We start from the raw sequence: 17,494 nt of genomic DNA on the forward strand, positions 1-17,494 counted from the left end.
TAAGTCCTCAGGGCTGAGCCTCAACTCTCCTGCCCACAAGGCCACCACCTTCACTCCACTGTCCTCGACTCGTGTGAAATCCATCCCATGCTAATATAGCTCTGCCGAAATATTCCTTGAAGTGTCCCAGAAAGTGCCTGCAGCAGAATCTAAGGAAAGCTTATAAAGGTATAGAGTTTTTGGCTTTAGGACACGGGAGTGGAGCACAGCAGTTGGCATTTAAAATAACTCTTATATGGGACGCCTGTGTGGCTCAGTTGGTTAAGTGTCTGCCTTCGGCTCAAATCATGATCCCAGGGTCCTGGGATCTAGTCCCGTATCACGCTCCTTGCTCAGTGGGGAGCCTGCTTCTCCCTCTGCCTGCTGCTCTCCCTGCTTGTGCTCTCTCCGACAAATAAATAAAATCTTTAAAAAATAAAATAAATCTTATACTACAGTTTGGGAATCGCGGAAGGTACAAAGCCATGCGAAGAAAATTCCCCTTCAGATGGCCATTCTCACTGCTCTCAGTGCCCAGAGTCCGAGAACACCCAGGAAACTCTCTTTGAATGATACAGAAAATTGTCCTCGAAAGGAATAATAGCTGGAAACATGCCAGCCAGGTAAAATTCCTTGAATGTTGCCCATTTCATGGGTACACCTCATTCCACACAGAATGTGTTGCAGTGCTCTGCTGTGAACGCCAGGTTCTCAGCCTTCTAGATCCCGTGGACTATTCTTGTCGGAATGCAGTTCTGTGCAGCGAGATCTTGCATATTCTGCCAGGCCTTGCGGCTCAGGCTGTTGGCGCTGACATTCTGAACAGTATTATATGGGCTACAATAGCACTATTTAGTTTAAACAAGTCAGATTGATTTTCATCTAGAATGCTAGAATATTTGCTCTGAACCACCCAGGGCTGAGGGGTCAGTTGGCCTACAAAAGACAGTGCAACCCTCTCCATCAGATTGTGAACAGTTCTTTTCCTCAAGCCTGGAAGAACGGCTACTTTGTCGACTGTGTAACTAAGCTTTCGTTTTCACTGACTCGAGATCCTTATCACACAAGCTTTTACTGAGAACGTGGCTTTCCAAACGCAGTATTTCCTTTAATGCTCACCCTGACCCTGCGAAGTACATCACTTTGGTGTCCACCGAGGCACAGACGTGGTGTGCAGGAAGCAAATGGTCGATGCTGGAAAGCGGACCCAAGCAGGCTGGCACCACAGACGGCATTCCTGTTACGTGATAAGCCACAGGTTTAAGATTAGTGACACGGTCAGGCTTATCTGTGTTCATTCATTCATTCGTTCATTCAGGAAAGTGGACTTTGTATCAGGTCCTAAGCCAGGAGCTTGGGGCACAAAGTCAAGTACGTTACTGACCCTCCCTGCCCTTGGTATTTCCAATTTAATGATGAACACAAACAACTCTAGGACCAATTAAAATAACTAGTATTAGGTGCAAGAGCAGAAGTGCAGGATGAGGCTGTGCAGACGGACACAGGGTACACAACCCGTGCAGATAAGTCACGGAGGACCTGGCACCCGAGTCGAGTCCCAAGGGCAATGTGGAGGTTGGAGGAATGGAGTTTGAGGAAGCAACATGCGTGAAGACCCAGAGCAGGAAAGAGCCGACGTCAGGGAAACTGCAGTCAGTTCACAATGCGAGTTTAATGTGAGTGGGTTTGGCAAAACGCAAGAGGGGAGGTGCTGGCAAGAATGTAACCAAAAATGGCCTTTCTGCCATGAGTAAACCTTGGGCTTTATCCTGAAGGGAACATCGAGCCATTAAACTGTTCTAAGAGGAGGAGTCATGGGGCCAGGTTTTCTTTACACTAAGAGGATACTGGTGGCCTGGGGAGGGAAGGCCTTGCCTGCAACCCTGCCCTCAGGCCAGAGGTCCAAGTTCAATGCACACAGGGGCTGCAAACCTCCTGCCCGACAGCGTGAGACTGAAGAGAATTATGAAAATGCTGTGTGCATCTCTATGGTGTAAATGACGAAAATGGACTTTAAAAGACATAGAAAGTATGAACTGATTACTTATCAATGAAATAAACTGAGAAGGTTTTTCAAGTGTCAGGCCCCTAAAGCATTATGGATAAATTCTTTCAAACTTCCAAGGAATAGATCATTCCTGGCTAAATAATTTCTGGAGCACAGGTGGGGGGGGGAAAGCCCAAATGACTTTGCAGTTAGCATAATCCAGAAAAACCTAGAAAATATTTCATTAAATACTAGAAAATAAAGTTCAGAAATGTATTGAGAAAACAGTATCCAAAGGCCAAGTAAGCTTTGTGTCAGAAATGTGACTGCATATAGACTGTGAAAATATTGTTACTTCAAAGCTGAAAATGGTTCTGTTCTAAGACAGGGAAACCACATTTGGAAAGGCTTATCTTTGATCGGGACACTGGTGTGGGCCACTTAGTCGCACAAACAGTTCATCAATTATTTCCATGTCCAACCCATCTTGCCTTCGGAAAACATTATCCTAAATGCAAAGATTTTAACAGTGTCCTGTCTGGTAATGTAAACTGTTTATTACGGTTAAGAAAAGAGACATGGAATGCACAATAAGCATTAAGACCCTCAAGTAAGATCAAGAAACGGAAGAAATTCCAGTGGTTATAAATCATACATACAAAAATAATTCTGCCAGTCATTAAAAAAAATCCATATTTGAGGGGTGCCTGGGTAGCTCAGTGGGTTGTCTGACTCGATCTCAGCTCAGGTCTTGATCTCAGTGTTGTGAGTTCAAATCCTGTGTTGGGCACCATACTGGGCATGGAGCCTACTTTAAAAAAAAAATCCATGTTTAAACAATGAGGTACAATATTTTCATCTGTCCATTTTAGAAAGATTTCAAAACTGAGCAAGGATGCCAGACATGACCAGTTCTGCATGCTCTCTCGAATCCATCTCAGCAACAGGTGTCAGAAGACTGCAAGGAAAGAATACATTAACAGTGGTTTCCATATTTCCTTTATTTCAAAAAATTCAGATATAATTAACAGACCATAAAATTTGTCTTTTAAAGTATACAATTCATTTGTTTTTTGTATATTCATAAGGTTGTGCAACCATCACTGCTGTTTTATGGCAAAACAGTTTCATCATTTCAAATTCCTTTTAGACTCTTCCTCCCCTGGGATCTGCTCTCCAGTTCAAAGTAGTCTTCCCTCACAGGCTGATGGTGAAATAAGTCTGCAAATGCCTGCAGCTTGGGAGGAGCCTGGCCCCGGACAGTGTGTGGGTCGGCTTAGTCAGTCTCCCATGTAGGTCTCCAGCAGCAGAGCCATTCCTTTCCTGTCCTTGGTTGGGCCTTTCCCAGCCACTGGAGTGGTACCATCTAAGAGGCTGAGTCAGGTTGTGAGCCAAGGCGGGAGGGGGCCAAAGGGGCCAATGGGTCTCTTCTCCAGGAGATTACGGGCCAGTGTTTCTCAGGTCTGCCTGCTCAGAACAAGCAGAGCTCAGGCCTCACCCCAGAATAACTGAACCAGAATCTCTGTAGGCAGGGCCCAGGCATCTGTATTTTTTAAAAAAGAGTTCTCCGGGTGCCAACAAGGTAGAAAAGCCCAATGTTAAGCCATGAGGCTGACTGTAGTGTAGGTAAAAAGGAAGATTTCAAATTTAACACTTGACAGAATTCTCCCAGTAATTCTGATGTGAATGGTGGAACACGTTTTTATAAAAATATAAAATAAGAAAAGGAAAGACAGTAAACAAAAATACATTATTGTTAATGTTTTGATTGTATTTAAATTTTTATTTTGAACAAAAAACTTAATACAATGATTTTAAATAATAAAACGTGGTATATTCTAGACACTTTTTTTAAAACGGTCTATTAAATTTGGACTCCTACAGTTCTGTTGTGATGCTTTCTTCAACATTTATATTATTTCTTACCATATTATCACCACTCTAAACTTGCTAAACAAAGAATCACTCTAAGTGAAGCTTCACTTAAGCTTCATTTTACCACACAAAACACACATACAGAACAGTGATTTTTTTATATTTACAAAACACAAGAAGTCTGTCCAGCCATTTGGATTTGTTGTTACATTGCCCATACTGAGATTAGCAAAAAGCTAAGTAATAAGCAAGATTTCACTTCCGCAGTGCAAAAGATGGCATCAACCAAACTTCGTTAAACAAACCAACAAATTACAAACATATTCAGCAAAATTCAACCTGTGTAATAGAGATTAAAAAAGACAACACAAAGTGGGTCACAACTAGACTGGTTTTCACTGTGCAACTTTCCTCAGGGAACAATACTACCCATTTCACATAGAAAGGAATATGCATCAAAGCCTTTGTTCATGAAGAAAATGCCCTTCAAACAAATTCGTCATAAGGCGCAAAAAAACAAAAAAAAAATATTTTTTTTTAAATGAAGCAGTCTGGCCCAGAGAAAAGCTTATACATAATGTGTATACACGGTATATACACATTAATAGATATATTACAACTGCGACTATGTTAGTCATTAGACAATTAAATGAATTGGCTCAGTGAAGTGAAAATGTGTCCATTTTCTATAAATATGTAATTATTGCTGATATGCTACACATTATGCTTTGACACGGAAACTGTAGTAACTTAGAATTTAAAGCTGCCATATTGCCAGCGTCAGCCCTGCAGCAGGCGTTCATGTGGACAACATGCCATCATCTCCTGGAAAAAAGCAAAAATTCCATGACAGGAAAGGAAAAAAAAAAAAAAAAAAAGGCTTATGCACTGTCCCTTACATTTTTGCCTATTTAAAAAAAAACAAAAAACAAAAACTAGTCCAGTTCACCACAAGTTAAGCACAACCTGACAAGCAAGTTCGGCGGCAAGATGAGGAGAGAAGAGTGAGAGGCAGCATGCATTTACAACTAGCGCTGGTCTAGTCCATTCTGTCATACAAACTGGAGTACAAAAATCCAATTTAAATAAGACCAGACTAACTGTAAGAGTTAAAAAAAAAACAACACACACACACAGTAGACTTAGTTTGATACTGATTAATTTTAAGAGTAAAACTCATCCTGTCCCCACTTAATACTCTACTGCAATTTATTTGATGGCTAGAATATTTACTTAAAAAAGATATTAAATACCTGTATCATGAAATTACATTCTTTTTAACAGTAAGACATACTGTGTAAGAAAATAGCTCATGTGTGAAATGTGTCTGAAATGCATTTTTCCTCACGACTATCAAAACATCCACTCACACTAAAACAAAACCACCCAAACCCCCTCCCTCCCCCCAAGAAAAAAAGTTCAGGAAAGATGGGGTGGGGTCGGGTAAGGAGCAGGGAAGGAAAGGTTTACCAGCACAGTGATTAACAATGGTTCAAGACAGAACCAACACGAGTTGGTCAAAAGGATGCCTTCGATACATGGCTACAATTAAAAACCAAACTCAACCACTTTTGGTTCATTGCAGTGAGACCAAAAAAATATCTCTCACAGATTCATATAAATACTAGACTCCAGCTCTTTTATTATTATTATCTTTAAAGTTTTCCCATTTGTTTTCGCAAGGCCTAGCTACCTTATTACAATTTATACTTGCTCTGCAACAACTACAAGAGGTAGGCATAGAGCATGAAAAAGTTTCTTAGTTAGTACCTCGCTGTGGGCTGCTCACCACGTTCATACCTTTCCCTTTAGACATGTCAAGGGGTTACTTTCGAGTCTTTCCTAAACCCCAACACAAAGCTGCTGCCACCCCATGAATGTTCTGGAAGAGTGTACTCACAGTAAGAAACTTTCTCTACTGAAGGATACTGTCATAGTGTTTGCTGCAGAGCGTTCATATATTTATATATATATTTTATTTTTAAAAAATAAACAAACAACAACAAAAAACCAAACCCAGGTTCCTAGAACCAATTCTCTTGATTCACTACGTCCACAAAATAAAGTGTACCATTTGGCCAAGACTACAGATGTGTTTTTGTTTTTTTTTTTTTTTCTTCACAGATGCAAGTGCCATGCAAAATAAATTAAAGAACAGATATCAAACATACATGTGATAAAACTACTGAAGGTAGATCTTTTAAAAGTATTTATAGAAACATAATTTATAATACTTCTCTTCTTTCCTTTCTGTACAGTCACAAAGCTGTGGTTATACATCTAGAATCTCCTCCGCCGTGCCTCCACACCGCAATCTATAGCGACCAGTTCTCCAGCTTATGGTAGGGTCCCACAACGCCGACAAAAAAATGTATATTGTCATGGACTCACGGATGAACCAGGCTACTGCATAATCAAGCTTTGAGAAACACAGTGTGCCACCCTGGGGATTTAAAACAAAACAAAACAGAACTGATTTACCGACTGTCGAATGAGACACAGTTAAAAAAAAAAAATGAGATGCTTCAATTTCACACTTTCAAATATATATAAACTATATAAAAACCAAGCCTGCTTCTTTATATAATTTAACTGCCATGCTACAGCCGTTAAAAAGTGTTAATGATGAGTAGGAAATGCATTCAAATCATGGCTAACCTGAATATCTCAGTTTGAATACTCGATTTTTGGGAGAAGCCTTAATAAAAGTCATGTAACTGCCAACTGAAAGGTGAAAATCAAGTTAAATTTTGCATCCGTATTCTACTAAGGAACTCATGTTTAAACATAATATTAACCTTCAATGGGAAGTAAAGAATGGCTCAGAGAGATTTCTTCAACCCTTTCTAAATTAAAATAGTTTTAGTTCTGCCAAACGACTGCCAACCTTTTCATGCCTATCCACATACCTGGACACCCCTGAGTTGAATGTAGTCAAATATAAACCATGCCAGGCAATGACACATGAAAAATACCATAATATCCCATCTGAATACATGGTGGGCTGCCCATCCAATAATTAAACTGGCAACAAAGCACTCTGAAATTGGCTCACAAATTATTGTAGCAGGAAGCATGTTAATTCGCAATTTGGTCCACCTAAAAAAAAATAAAAAAAAAAAAAGATTTTCTTTAAACAACAACCTGGTTACAAGACTAATCAATTTCTCCCCCAAAGGATCAGCTCTTTACCCTGGTTACATAAAGGCCCTCCTCTTTAAAGAGTATTTAATGAATCTCTATTTTTATTTAGTATATCAAAGAAAAAAGTCTATAAATTCATTTGTATGGCCTACACTCTAATGAATAAAGATTATAAAAGTCAAAATACAGAAAGTCAAAAATAGAGATCAGCATACTAAAGGAATCAAATTCTCAACATTTCTTTTTAAAAATTCTTTATTCAAATTCAATTTAGTTAACATATACTGTATTACTGGTTCCAGAGGTAGAATTTACTGATTCATCAGTCGCATACAACACCCAGCGCTCATTCCATCATGTGCTCTTCTTAATGCCCGTCACCCAGTTACCCCGCCCCACCCACCCCAGCATCTCGTTATTAAATGTTTTCAGGGTTACACAGCAAAGAAATATTTAGACATTAAATTTATTTTAATAAAGATGCTAAACGCTTTTTTCTGGAACTAAGCAAAATTTGACTTTTAGGTATTTTAAATACCAAGTTAGACCATGTAAAAATTACTTCCCCCACCCTTTTTAACGAAGTATAAAAAGAAGAAGACCAGCGGATTTACCTGATCATCCTGGACTGAAACTGGGAAATCGAGTAAGAGCCAGAGTTTTGCATTGCAACCTGAGTGGACATCGCAAACCTCCAACCTCTGAAAATGAAGACAATTATAAAATGATGAACACATGCAGGCACGGCTGATTACGCAGCTAGGCATCACTATCGAGGACACAACCGCTGGTGTTCACGGGGAGCCTGGTTCTCGGGATTAGCACACGACCTGCGGTTTACCATACTTACGGATGTTTTAGCAAAGACACAGGCCCACGGACAGTACCATCTACGCCTGGAAGGAACTCCAACCCCTCCGTTTACAGTTTAAGAAACTTAAAATACAGACATTCTGAAAGTACTAAAGGGTGTGGGTTCTGTATTTCATAATTTAGTCCCTGATCACTACTAAATAAAACCAAAACCAAAAAAACCACCAACTCAAATGGGGGGTGGGGAGATATGTGGTATCAACAAGCTATCCACGTTGTGGATATTCAAGAAATGCAAATAAAAAGTAGCATTATGTATTTCTCGGGAAACACTATGAAACTATGAGCCACATGAATACCATCATGAAAGAATTTTAAAAGCATACCTCCATTTTTAAAATCCTATCTCTAGTAAATTATCACACAAGGCAATGAACCCCTTTAAAAGCAAATAAGCACTTTGCGATAGAGAAATGCCGTATGTCATTCTGTGAATTGTTAGGTGGCTTTCAGCAAAGCATCAAATAATCTGAGAAATTCCAAAATGTGAAATCATATTCTTTAAATTTTTACCTGCTGGCTTATGACTGCACTAATATTTTTAATCCTTCTAAAACACATAGAAATTTACGTCTATAATAATGTAAATTTATAATCACAGAGAAGCTTCCTTTTAATGTCAAACCACATTAAAGAATGTAAAAGAGAACACTTATTTTCTTCACTTAATTCTTTCATATCTATGAAAAATAGGAATTACTTTCTAAAAATATTCACCTATTCTGTACTCACTAGCAAGAAATAAAATAGCCCCTTAACCAGTGGGTTTAACAAATACAATAAACCAACAGAAGTCAGGTACTAAAAACACTATAGCCTGATGTAGTTTTGTTTGCTCACCTGTCAGCTATGGCTTTGGCCATAAAGTAATCTTCAGCAATGTACTGAGCAAAAGCTATAAGCCCTCCTGCTTGATCTAACACATCCTTTCTCATTAAACAAGACATTCCCGTCACACACTTGAAGCCAGTTACATTGGCAGAGATATACGACCTTGGATGAGAAGTTCCAAAATACACCTGCCAAACAAAAGCAAAAACACATATGTGTAATTAGAATGTTATGTTAAAAGTATGGTATTTATAAACATTCTTTCCCTAATGAACTTCCTTTAAGTATGACTAAGTATCTTATTATTCTTACATAAACTACCTCAATAAAAGTTATTATAAAATAGTGTTTACATATAGCGGGTAATCAGTAATTTCTTATTTGATTGACTATTCTTTTTCTTTTTCTTAAGATTTACTTGTTTATTTTAGAGTGAGAGCGAGCACGAGAGAGAGAGAGCACATGCGCAGGGAGCAGGGGCAGAGGGGGAGAGAATCTCAAGCGGACTTTGCACTGAGCAAGGAGCCCGATGTGGGGCTCGATCCCACGACCATGAGATCATGACCTGACCCAACACCAAGGGTCACACGTTCAACCAACTGTGCCACCCACACGCCCCTAGATTGACTATTCTTGTTACCACCATTACAAAGAAAAATAATACTTCTGGGTAAAAAAAAGTGTATTCTATTCTCAAATATAAATATTGTGTTCTGTAAAGCTGCAAGATTCAAAGATTTATCCAAATAAAACTTAACTGGGATATAAAATAAGTCAGATAAAAATATCTCTCACTGACATGTGAAATATTAACAAATATTTTATACAGCCTACTTTCAAATGTTTGTGTAACTACACACACACACACCCCTACACATACAGGTGTATGTATGTGAATATATGTGTGTACTCTCCCCCCCACACACACACACCCCTACACCACCTACAGGTGTATCAACCTACAGGACAATCCTATTTTAATTCCCTTCACAGCTGGCTGCCTCCTGCCCGAGTCACGGAGCTTTTTCCCGATTTCCCCAATGCTATTTTTCAATGTATTTTTTCACCAGGGTAGATACTAAAATTCTGTCTCCCATTTTACTCCCCCTTTCCCTAGATATGCTTTGACGTCACGAACTACGCAAGTTGCTAAATTAGCGGCAGAACAAACTGGTCATCACCCTAATTATTAGACATAAAACCCTAGTATTTACATCTGAGATATGCTGCCTTTTCTAATTAGCTTGAAAGGAGAACGGTGATTTTTCTCAATGGCAGCAGTTACACGCACAGTGTGGAACAAGAGAATTATCAGGGGTGATGAAAAAGATGATTCTTGGTATCTACCCTATGTCCAGACTGCAATGAAGCTCTGGTGCTTATAGGACTGAACTGAACCAAATATCTAAGACCAGAAGCTCACATCTTATTTCCTTTAGCAGTTATTAAGTGGGGGTTTTAAGAATGAGGTGGAAATAGGGACTACGTCAACGGCTCCCAGGATTTCTTTACAGACTGGAACAATCCCTCTGTTTCCACTTAATCTAAGTACGGCAAAAGGGGCCTTTCAAGATTAAATTTAACCTAAGGGACTGACCGTAATCTGGGAGATGTTTACCACTGCCATATACACCAACTTGGATATTTCTAAAGCAAAAATACAATGTGGCAATAAGAATAAAAAGTATTTTTTTGAAAGTAGTTAGCTACTCAGAGTTTCTCTTACTAAACAAAAATCTGGTATTTAAAGACTTAACAATTTCTTGCAATAGGACAAATATATTCGTAGGCAGTATTAAGAGCTCATGGCTCAAATTGCCAAAGGTTAAATTCCACTCACAATGTACCTTTACCCCCTCAGATCTGTGGTAATCACAAGACTGCAATTCAAAATAATATAAGTGCAGATACGCTTAAAAGCAAGTTGATATGTTTAAAAGACTACAACCATGTATCCCTCCCTGATGACAGTGAGGCAAGTTTTTCTTCCTAAATGTGTAACAGCACAGGAATGGTGCAGTCAGATATAGAACATACATACGATAGACTGTTTTATAAAAAGTTATTAATGACATGGAGAAAAGCTAACGAAGTGCAAAACTCAGATGCAAAGTGTTCTTAGAGTACCATCTCAACTTGTTTTTAAAAAGGCACATAGAAAAAAATGGAAACTTCCTCTAATTGGTAGGTTATGGGTTGTTTTTTATTTTTTGCTACTTATATTTTCCCACAACCTACAGTTTACATTTCTGTTATAGGATGAAGAGGAAAAAAAATAAGTTTCTCAGGTAACTTTTAGAGATCTGTTTTAAAAGGAAATCAAATAGGGGCGCCTGGGTGGCTCAGTCGGCTAAGCACCTGTCTTTGGTTCAGATCACGATCTCAAGGTCCTGGGATCGAGCCCCCCCTCCAACGCCAGGCTTTCCTGTTCAGTGGGGAGTCTGCTTCTTTTTCTCTCCCTCTGCACCCCCCCACCAAGCTGCAGCATGCTGGTTAAAAAAAAAAAATCTTTTAAAAAAATAGGAAATCAAATGGATTTTATAATGACTTGTATGAATAATTTTCCCCTTTTTGTATATTTAAAATACTCTGGGGACACCTGGGTGGCTTAGTCGGTTGAGCATCTACCTTTGGCTCAGGTCATGATCCCAGGGTCCTGGGATCGAGTCCCACATTGGGAAGCCTGCTTCTCCCTCTGCCTGCTGTTCCCCCTGCTTCTGCTCTGACAAATAAATAAATAAAACCTTTAAAAACTAAAATACTCTGTGATATTTAAAAAAGATTCTTTTCAGATTGGATCTCTGAAAGAACTATATGCCATGTGCTTTTATGTAAGTCAGTAGTCTAGAAGCGAACTCTAGAACTGAGAGTGAGGGCCCTACGGCGAGGGAATATATTGTGTTCAGCTGGTAATGAGACCCCACGATGTTGGGGTGAATGAGACCCATTCCCTGCCGGAAGGCAGTAACCTCAGCTGTGAGTGATTCCAGGGGCCCAAAAATGTCTTCACTAATAACACAACTACTCTCCATCTTGAGGATGCCAGTACCTAGCAGGTTAAAACAGGTTTAATTACAGTTAACTTCGGGTACCTCATCCCAACTCTCAGACTTAAACTAGTCTCAGGTTTCTGGCAGATGAGGGATGTGACAATAAGAACGTTACGTATGACCACCATACTTACCTGTTCTAAGGTGGCGGCAAAGCCCTGTCTGTCTGCTACATAAGGCAGACCATGAACCAGGCCTACTTTCTCTGTCATTTGGTTAACCATGTCAGTGAGTGTGTCTGGAATTACTACAATAAAAAAGACAAAAAGGTGGCAAGGGAGAGAGAGAGGAAAAAATTCTTTTTAGTAAAATGCCCACTAATGTGAAATACATTTTGTGAGCTATTATTAAATTATTTTTTTGCATTTGAATCTAATAGAATCATTCTCAATCACTTTTCTAAGTAGAATACAAAATCTCAAAAAAGGCATAATATATGGTAAGCTAATGTACACAATACATTTTCAGGCTAATATATACCTAATATGCACCACAGACAGGATATACCTTGAAAATGTTTCTCCCCCTATTTCAAAACCTCCAAACCAGACTAGAGACAATGTGTCCTAACAGAAAAGGTAGAGGAGCAGAGGTCAAAGGACCTCAGTCCTTATGCTGGTTCCTGCATTCTCTAACCACAGGAAATGAGCTCCACTTCTTAGAGGGTATGAGATATCCCATCTCATAAACTGCTAATGGGAACTGAATGAGATGATACTTGACAGAAATGTGTACAGATGTTATGAAAATGTAATATATGATAAAAAATAATTTAAGATAGCAAACATGAAGAATGAACAGAATCTCTGACCATGAACTGAGAGATCTGTAATGATCCTGAATGCATGCCACACTTCAATTAATTTTTAAATCTGCATTTTAAGCTAATAAAAAAAATTTAAATCATTGTCCCCTTTTCAAATAGCAAACATCTCGTATCTTTTTACATAACTTTATATTTTTATTTCCTTCAAGTCTTTACGAATGAAATTTACCCTATAAAAGTGTATTTGCACCTCAAATACACGTATCACAGCGCAGTGGTTCTCAACCGCGGCCCCGCAGGGGACATTCAGCTATGTCTGGAGACAGTTTTTGGTTGTCACAACCGAGAAAGGGGCGCTACTGGCATTGAGTGTGTATGGGCCCGGGATGCTCGCTAACCAGCCCACAGGGCAGCCTCAACCACAAAGAGTTATCCAGCCCCAAATGCCGAGGTCGGGAAACTTGTGGTAATCAGAATATAAATATTTAACAATGCAAAAATGCAAATTATAATTTCAGTATATCAACACCTTCCTACTAAAATAAGCCACGTATGTATTTTCTAATATATACACCTATTAATTTTTGTCCCTTTGTGCAAGATAGTATATTATTGGTGCCACGAACAGATTACAGTAAAAGATAAGGGTTATAGGAACAAGGGAAAATTTACAACTATGAAAAATCTGGTATAAGGGACTGTAAAATGGACTGTGACTATTTTTTTTTTTAATAGCTGGAATTTTTTTCTTCAAAGCAAAAATGTTTTCATACATGTTAACATTCTAGGTTAGCAATAAAAAATTCCAAATCTTAGTAAGTAATAACTTGACATTTTACCATGAAATAAGATGAAATAAATTACTTTGTGAGGCAGACAAAAAGGATTAATATATTTTCAGACTGCTTTTGGCATTTTATCATCAAATGAATAGTTTTGTGAAATAAATAAAATAAAGAGAAGCTCACCTCTTATTCCACTATCACAAATCCATATCAGATCATACTTTGCAACTTCATAGCCTGGCATTAAATTATTAATTTTAGGATTAATGCCAACTTTTTTGCCACCTAAAAATGTAAAGGCAACAATGAAAGATTTATGCAACCTTGAAAATATTTTCTATAATACAAATATAGGGTAGAGAAGTGAAAAGTACTTTCATACATAATAATTTAAACAAACATACTTTAACATTATGCTTTACATTCCTTATTATTCATAATGTATTTAGAAAGAAACTGTTCATTCTCAAAGAGAATTAATTTCTTTGAAAATGTATTAGTTTCAGTTTTTTAATTCTTAAGTTAATGCATCAGTAGTAAGTACGAATCAAAGTTTAATGGCAAATATCTCTCTACAAGTCTTGAGAATACGCCTATAGGCTTTAAAAAAAAAATTTTTTTTTAAATATTTTTTTGCATTATCAAAAAAGTAAATTCTATCGCTCACTTCCAGTGACAGTGAATGAGATAGAGGAAAGCCCACAGAGTGAAAATATTAAAGAAACAAGAATAACAGATTCTCACATCTGACAGAAAACCGTTAACAGGGTAAGGGGGGGAGGAATAGGGTTTTTTGGTGGTGGTTGTTATTTTGTTAATCCCAGATATGAAAAAAACCTGTGTTTTTAGAACTTAAGTTTTCTCAAAAGGCTAAAACATATCCTATCACTACTCCAACATGCATAAAGCAAACATGCTAATAACTTCACTCTACTTTAATACAAAGATTACTGATACTTAATATTATTAAAGCAAAAGGGTTATGGCAGAATTAATCTGTTACCTACCAATAAACAATCTAGCATCAACATTTGGGTATTTTCCAAGAAGCTTCTTACATACATCAATGGCTGGATCATCATGATCTTGTACACAAAGGAGGACTTCATACTAGTCAAAGAACACATTTTATGTAAATTAATCTCTTACAAAAATAAGCACATTATTAGTATTTACTGACTGATAAAAAGGCGTTAAGAAAAACAAGCAATTGTACACACACAGCTTAAAAGTTAAGAGAGTACTCATGAGGGATGCAAACACTTATGGTATCAAGTGTTGCTTTAATCGAGGGCAGCTTCTCCCAGAACAGGGGCCTATTCGCAAGCAAAAGAGATAATGAAGAGACTGGCAGCTCTCACAGCTGAAGTCCTGCCATTCCCAGACAGGCATGACCTGGTAATTAAACTGGATCTCGGGCTTCTCCTTGGCCTTCATCACTGACGCTTTACCGAATACTCACAGGGTGCCCAGCAGTGTAAAAGCAACATAGAAAGCAAGCAGAATAAACACCCCCTCTGTTCTCCAGAAGCTGGGTCTCTGAATTTAGTATTTCGTGAAGGTGCTATAAATTACATATCAACTTCCATTATGATCAATTTAAAGGGCTTTCCCAAACTCTTCACATGAAAAGGACAAAGTGAGATTAGATTTTGGCTGTATAATAATTTTTTGAAATAAAACAGAATTTGACTGAAAATCTATCATTCTGAGAAGCATGGTTAGCCTTCTGAAAAATGAAAATACCCAGGGTTCTATTCTGCTCAGTAGATTAGGGAGTCATTTCTTTGCACTTGACTGGCTGTGCCTGTTACCCTGGATATTTATTTAAAGAAGAGAATACTGGGCCCCACTCTTAAACGTTTGAATTAGAACTCTGGGGGTGATTCAGACATGTAACCAGTTTTATAAAATCTTGAGCTAAACTTTAAGTTACCGTTTAGTAAATTACAAAATTTTTAAAAAGTATGTGCTTTCACATACAAAGATGCTACTTTAATATTTTATGGGGGAAGTATTCTAAGTAGTAATTTTTTTTTCAGAAGTGCTGCTAAATTCATGCTGACTCCGTGACAAATTTCCTACCAATCCTCTTTCTAAAATGGGGTGGGCATTTTTAAGCAAAGGAGGGAGGTTAATTATGTTCACGAAAAAATAACAAATCCATGGGTCCTAAAAAATAAAAAGAGCTAAGGACATAACTGTTTAAGTGTCTAACATACAGGGACTAGGCTCAGGTAAAGGGGAAACTCAGCAAAAACTGGCATTATGGAAATTAATGGTTGAGTAGGAAAAGGGCCAAGACTAAGGTCAAAGAAGAAGGTAATGCGATTAAGTGGAAAAAAAAATGTTCTCTCAATAATTAAGTAGAAGGGAAAACAATGTATACTTCCCTCATACTTTCTACCTACTACTATACATTCTATCAACTCTCTACTTCAATGATGACTGCCCAAAAGTGTCACTCGGGAGATATCGAAACCAACTTTACAACTACCTAGTCTCCAGGGACCAGATAAAAATCTGAGAATGGGAAGGACACCATTTCCGCCCGCGCCCTTGAATTTCCCAAAGAGTTGACTCTTAAATCCTATAAAGCATCAGTCATCCTCCCAACCTGACTCTCAAAACAATGTTTGGTTGAACCAGCCAAAAGGCATTGATTTTAACAATGAAGATCAGAAAGATTAAATGACCTTCCAAAGGGTAAAAGTAACAATTGGCTTCCCTCCTAGAGCAAGTTGTTCAGCCAGGCTTGTGGTAAAGAATTCCTTGTTCGTCTAAACACTACATAGTTACTTTAATGCTTTTATAATTTATGCTGTTTTGCAGGTATGAGCGAATGCAGTGAAAGGAAATGTTCATAAGTGATATAATTCCATAAAATATAATCAAGAAGTCAGTCTTAGCTTTTTTCCCTAGCAAGAGAAAACCTTGCAAAATATAGTTCTAGGAATGATTTCAAAGGAGGCAGAGTTTACCTTCCTTCAAATGGAAGATTTAAAGTTTTTATTTTAGGGGTGCCTGGGAGCTCAGTCAGTTAAGTGTTCAACTCTTGATTTCGGCTCAGGCCATGATCTCAGGGTCCCGAGAGCCGGAGTTCCACGTGGGGCTCCCTGCTCAGCGGGGAGTCCACTTGAGATTCTCTCTCTCTCCCTCTCTCCCCTCTGCAAGGGGGGGGGCTTGCGCTCTCTAAAATAGATAAATAAATCTTTTAAAAAAATAAAGTTTTAATTTTTATTGATTATACTTCTTAAACTTAATTTCAAACGAAAATAAAAAACCTCCTGATTAGCCAGAGTGCAAATAAAACTCATTCGCATTGTCTAAAAAACATTCAGACTCTTATTAAAAACACGTAACTTTTGCTTGTTTCTGATATTGAAAACCATACCGAACAGGAGGTAAGCATTGCAAGTATTTTCTGAAGTATCAGATCTTAGCCAGGAGCTCACTTTTCAGCTATGATGAGCACCTGTGTCTTCAGTTTGATCATTTTATTTGCTAGGAATCTCTGTATTGGAATAGTTAAGTCACTCCAACTACCCGGCAACTGGTAAAACACAACATATCAAATTGGTTAAAGGCTTTCTTAGCTAATACAAAAAAAATTTCTGAAAATTTTTTAAAGACTGTGTTTATTCAATTATTTAGACAGAGAGAGAGTGCCTGAGTGTGGGGGGGAAACAGAAGGAGAGGGACAAGTTGACCCTCCCCCCTCCACGCAGAGCCTGATGTGGGCTCGATCTCACGACCCTGAGATCATGACATGAGTGGAAATCAAGAGGCGGAGGCTTAACTGACTGAGCCGCCCAGGGGCCCCTGGATATTTTTATATTATCTAAAGGATCGGGCATAAGTATGTATGTTCAAAAACATAGTGTTTATTAAAACTATTAGACTTCAAAAATATTTCAAGAAAACATTTACTTTATAGATCCAAAAGGGCTATAAGATATAGTGAATTCCATTATAAATCAGCATAGTACGAATACATAAAGTCTACAGATAAACCCCAGAGTAGTTTAGATGAGGTTAGTGTCTGACAATTCTTTACTAAGGTTACTATGCAAAATAGCTAAACTGGCTAATTTTCCCTTCTCCTTTTCAAACAGTGCAATGACTAAAAGGCTAAGTACGAGAGAGGTGTAGGAAATCCACAAACTGGGATTCAGCCGTCTGATACTTAAGAATGCTACTTTTC

The 17,494-nt window shown here is 38.1% G+C and overlaps 2 protein-coding genes across 5 annotated transcripts in view; one reads left to right on the forward strand and one right to left on the reverse strand.

Annotated features, from left to right (window-relative positions):
• SUSD1 (sushi domain containing 1) overlaps positions 1-6,565 on the forward strand; it is a 226,011-nt gene extending 219,446 nt beyond the window's left edge. For all 3 annotated transcript variants that reach the window (XM_087869474.1, XM_087869475.1, XM_087869478.1), the window contains one exon: positions 6,100-6,565. Coding sequence is in view for 1 of the 3 variants with exons in the window: in XM_087869478.1 (XP_087725604.1) it covers positions 6,100-6,125 (26 nt within the window). In the remaining 2 variants the exon portion in view is untranslated. The remainder of the gene's footprint in view (positions 1-6,099) is intronic.
• The window catches only part of UGCG (UDP-glucose ceramide glucosyltransferase), a 34,531-nt gene continuing 21,739 nt past the window's right edge, over positions 4,703-17,494 (reverse strand). Inside the window, exons 3-9 of one of the 2 annotated variants that reach the window (XM_045814833.2) lie at positions 14,298-14,400; positions 13,474-13,575; positions 11,874-11,986; positions 8,699-8,877; positions 7,600-7,686; positions 6,751-6,940; positions 4,703-6,284 (exon numbers count right to left, since the gene is read on the reverse strand). In XM_045814833.2, the coding sequence (XP_045670789.1) occupies positions 6,114-6,284; positions 6,751-6,940; positions 7,600-7,686; positions 8,699-8,877; positions 11,874-11,986; positions 13,474-13,575; positions 14,298-14,400 (945 nt within the window). In that variant the 3' untranslated portion in view covers positions 4,703-6,113. Of the gene's footprint in view, positions 6,285-6,499; positions 6,941-7,599; positions 7,687-8,698; positions 8,878-11,873; positions 11,987-13,473; positions 13,576-14,297; positions 14,401-17,494 lie in introns of both variants that reach the window. The other variant, XR_015727351.1, reaches the window with a different exon arrangement.

Source organism: Ursus americanus, chromosome 18, assembly GCF_024610735.1.
Source record: "Ursus americanus isolate L20-20 chromosome 18, mUrsAme1.1.p, whole genome shotgun sequence".
Classification (NCBI taxonomy): Eukaryota; Metazoa; Chordata; class Mammalia; order Carnivora; family Ursidae; genus Ursus; species Ursus americanus.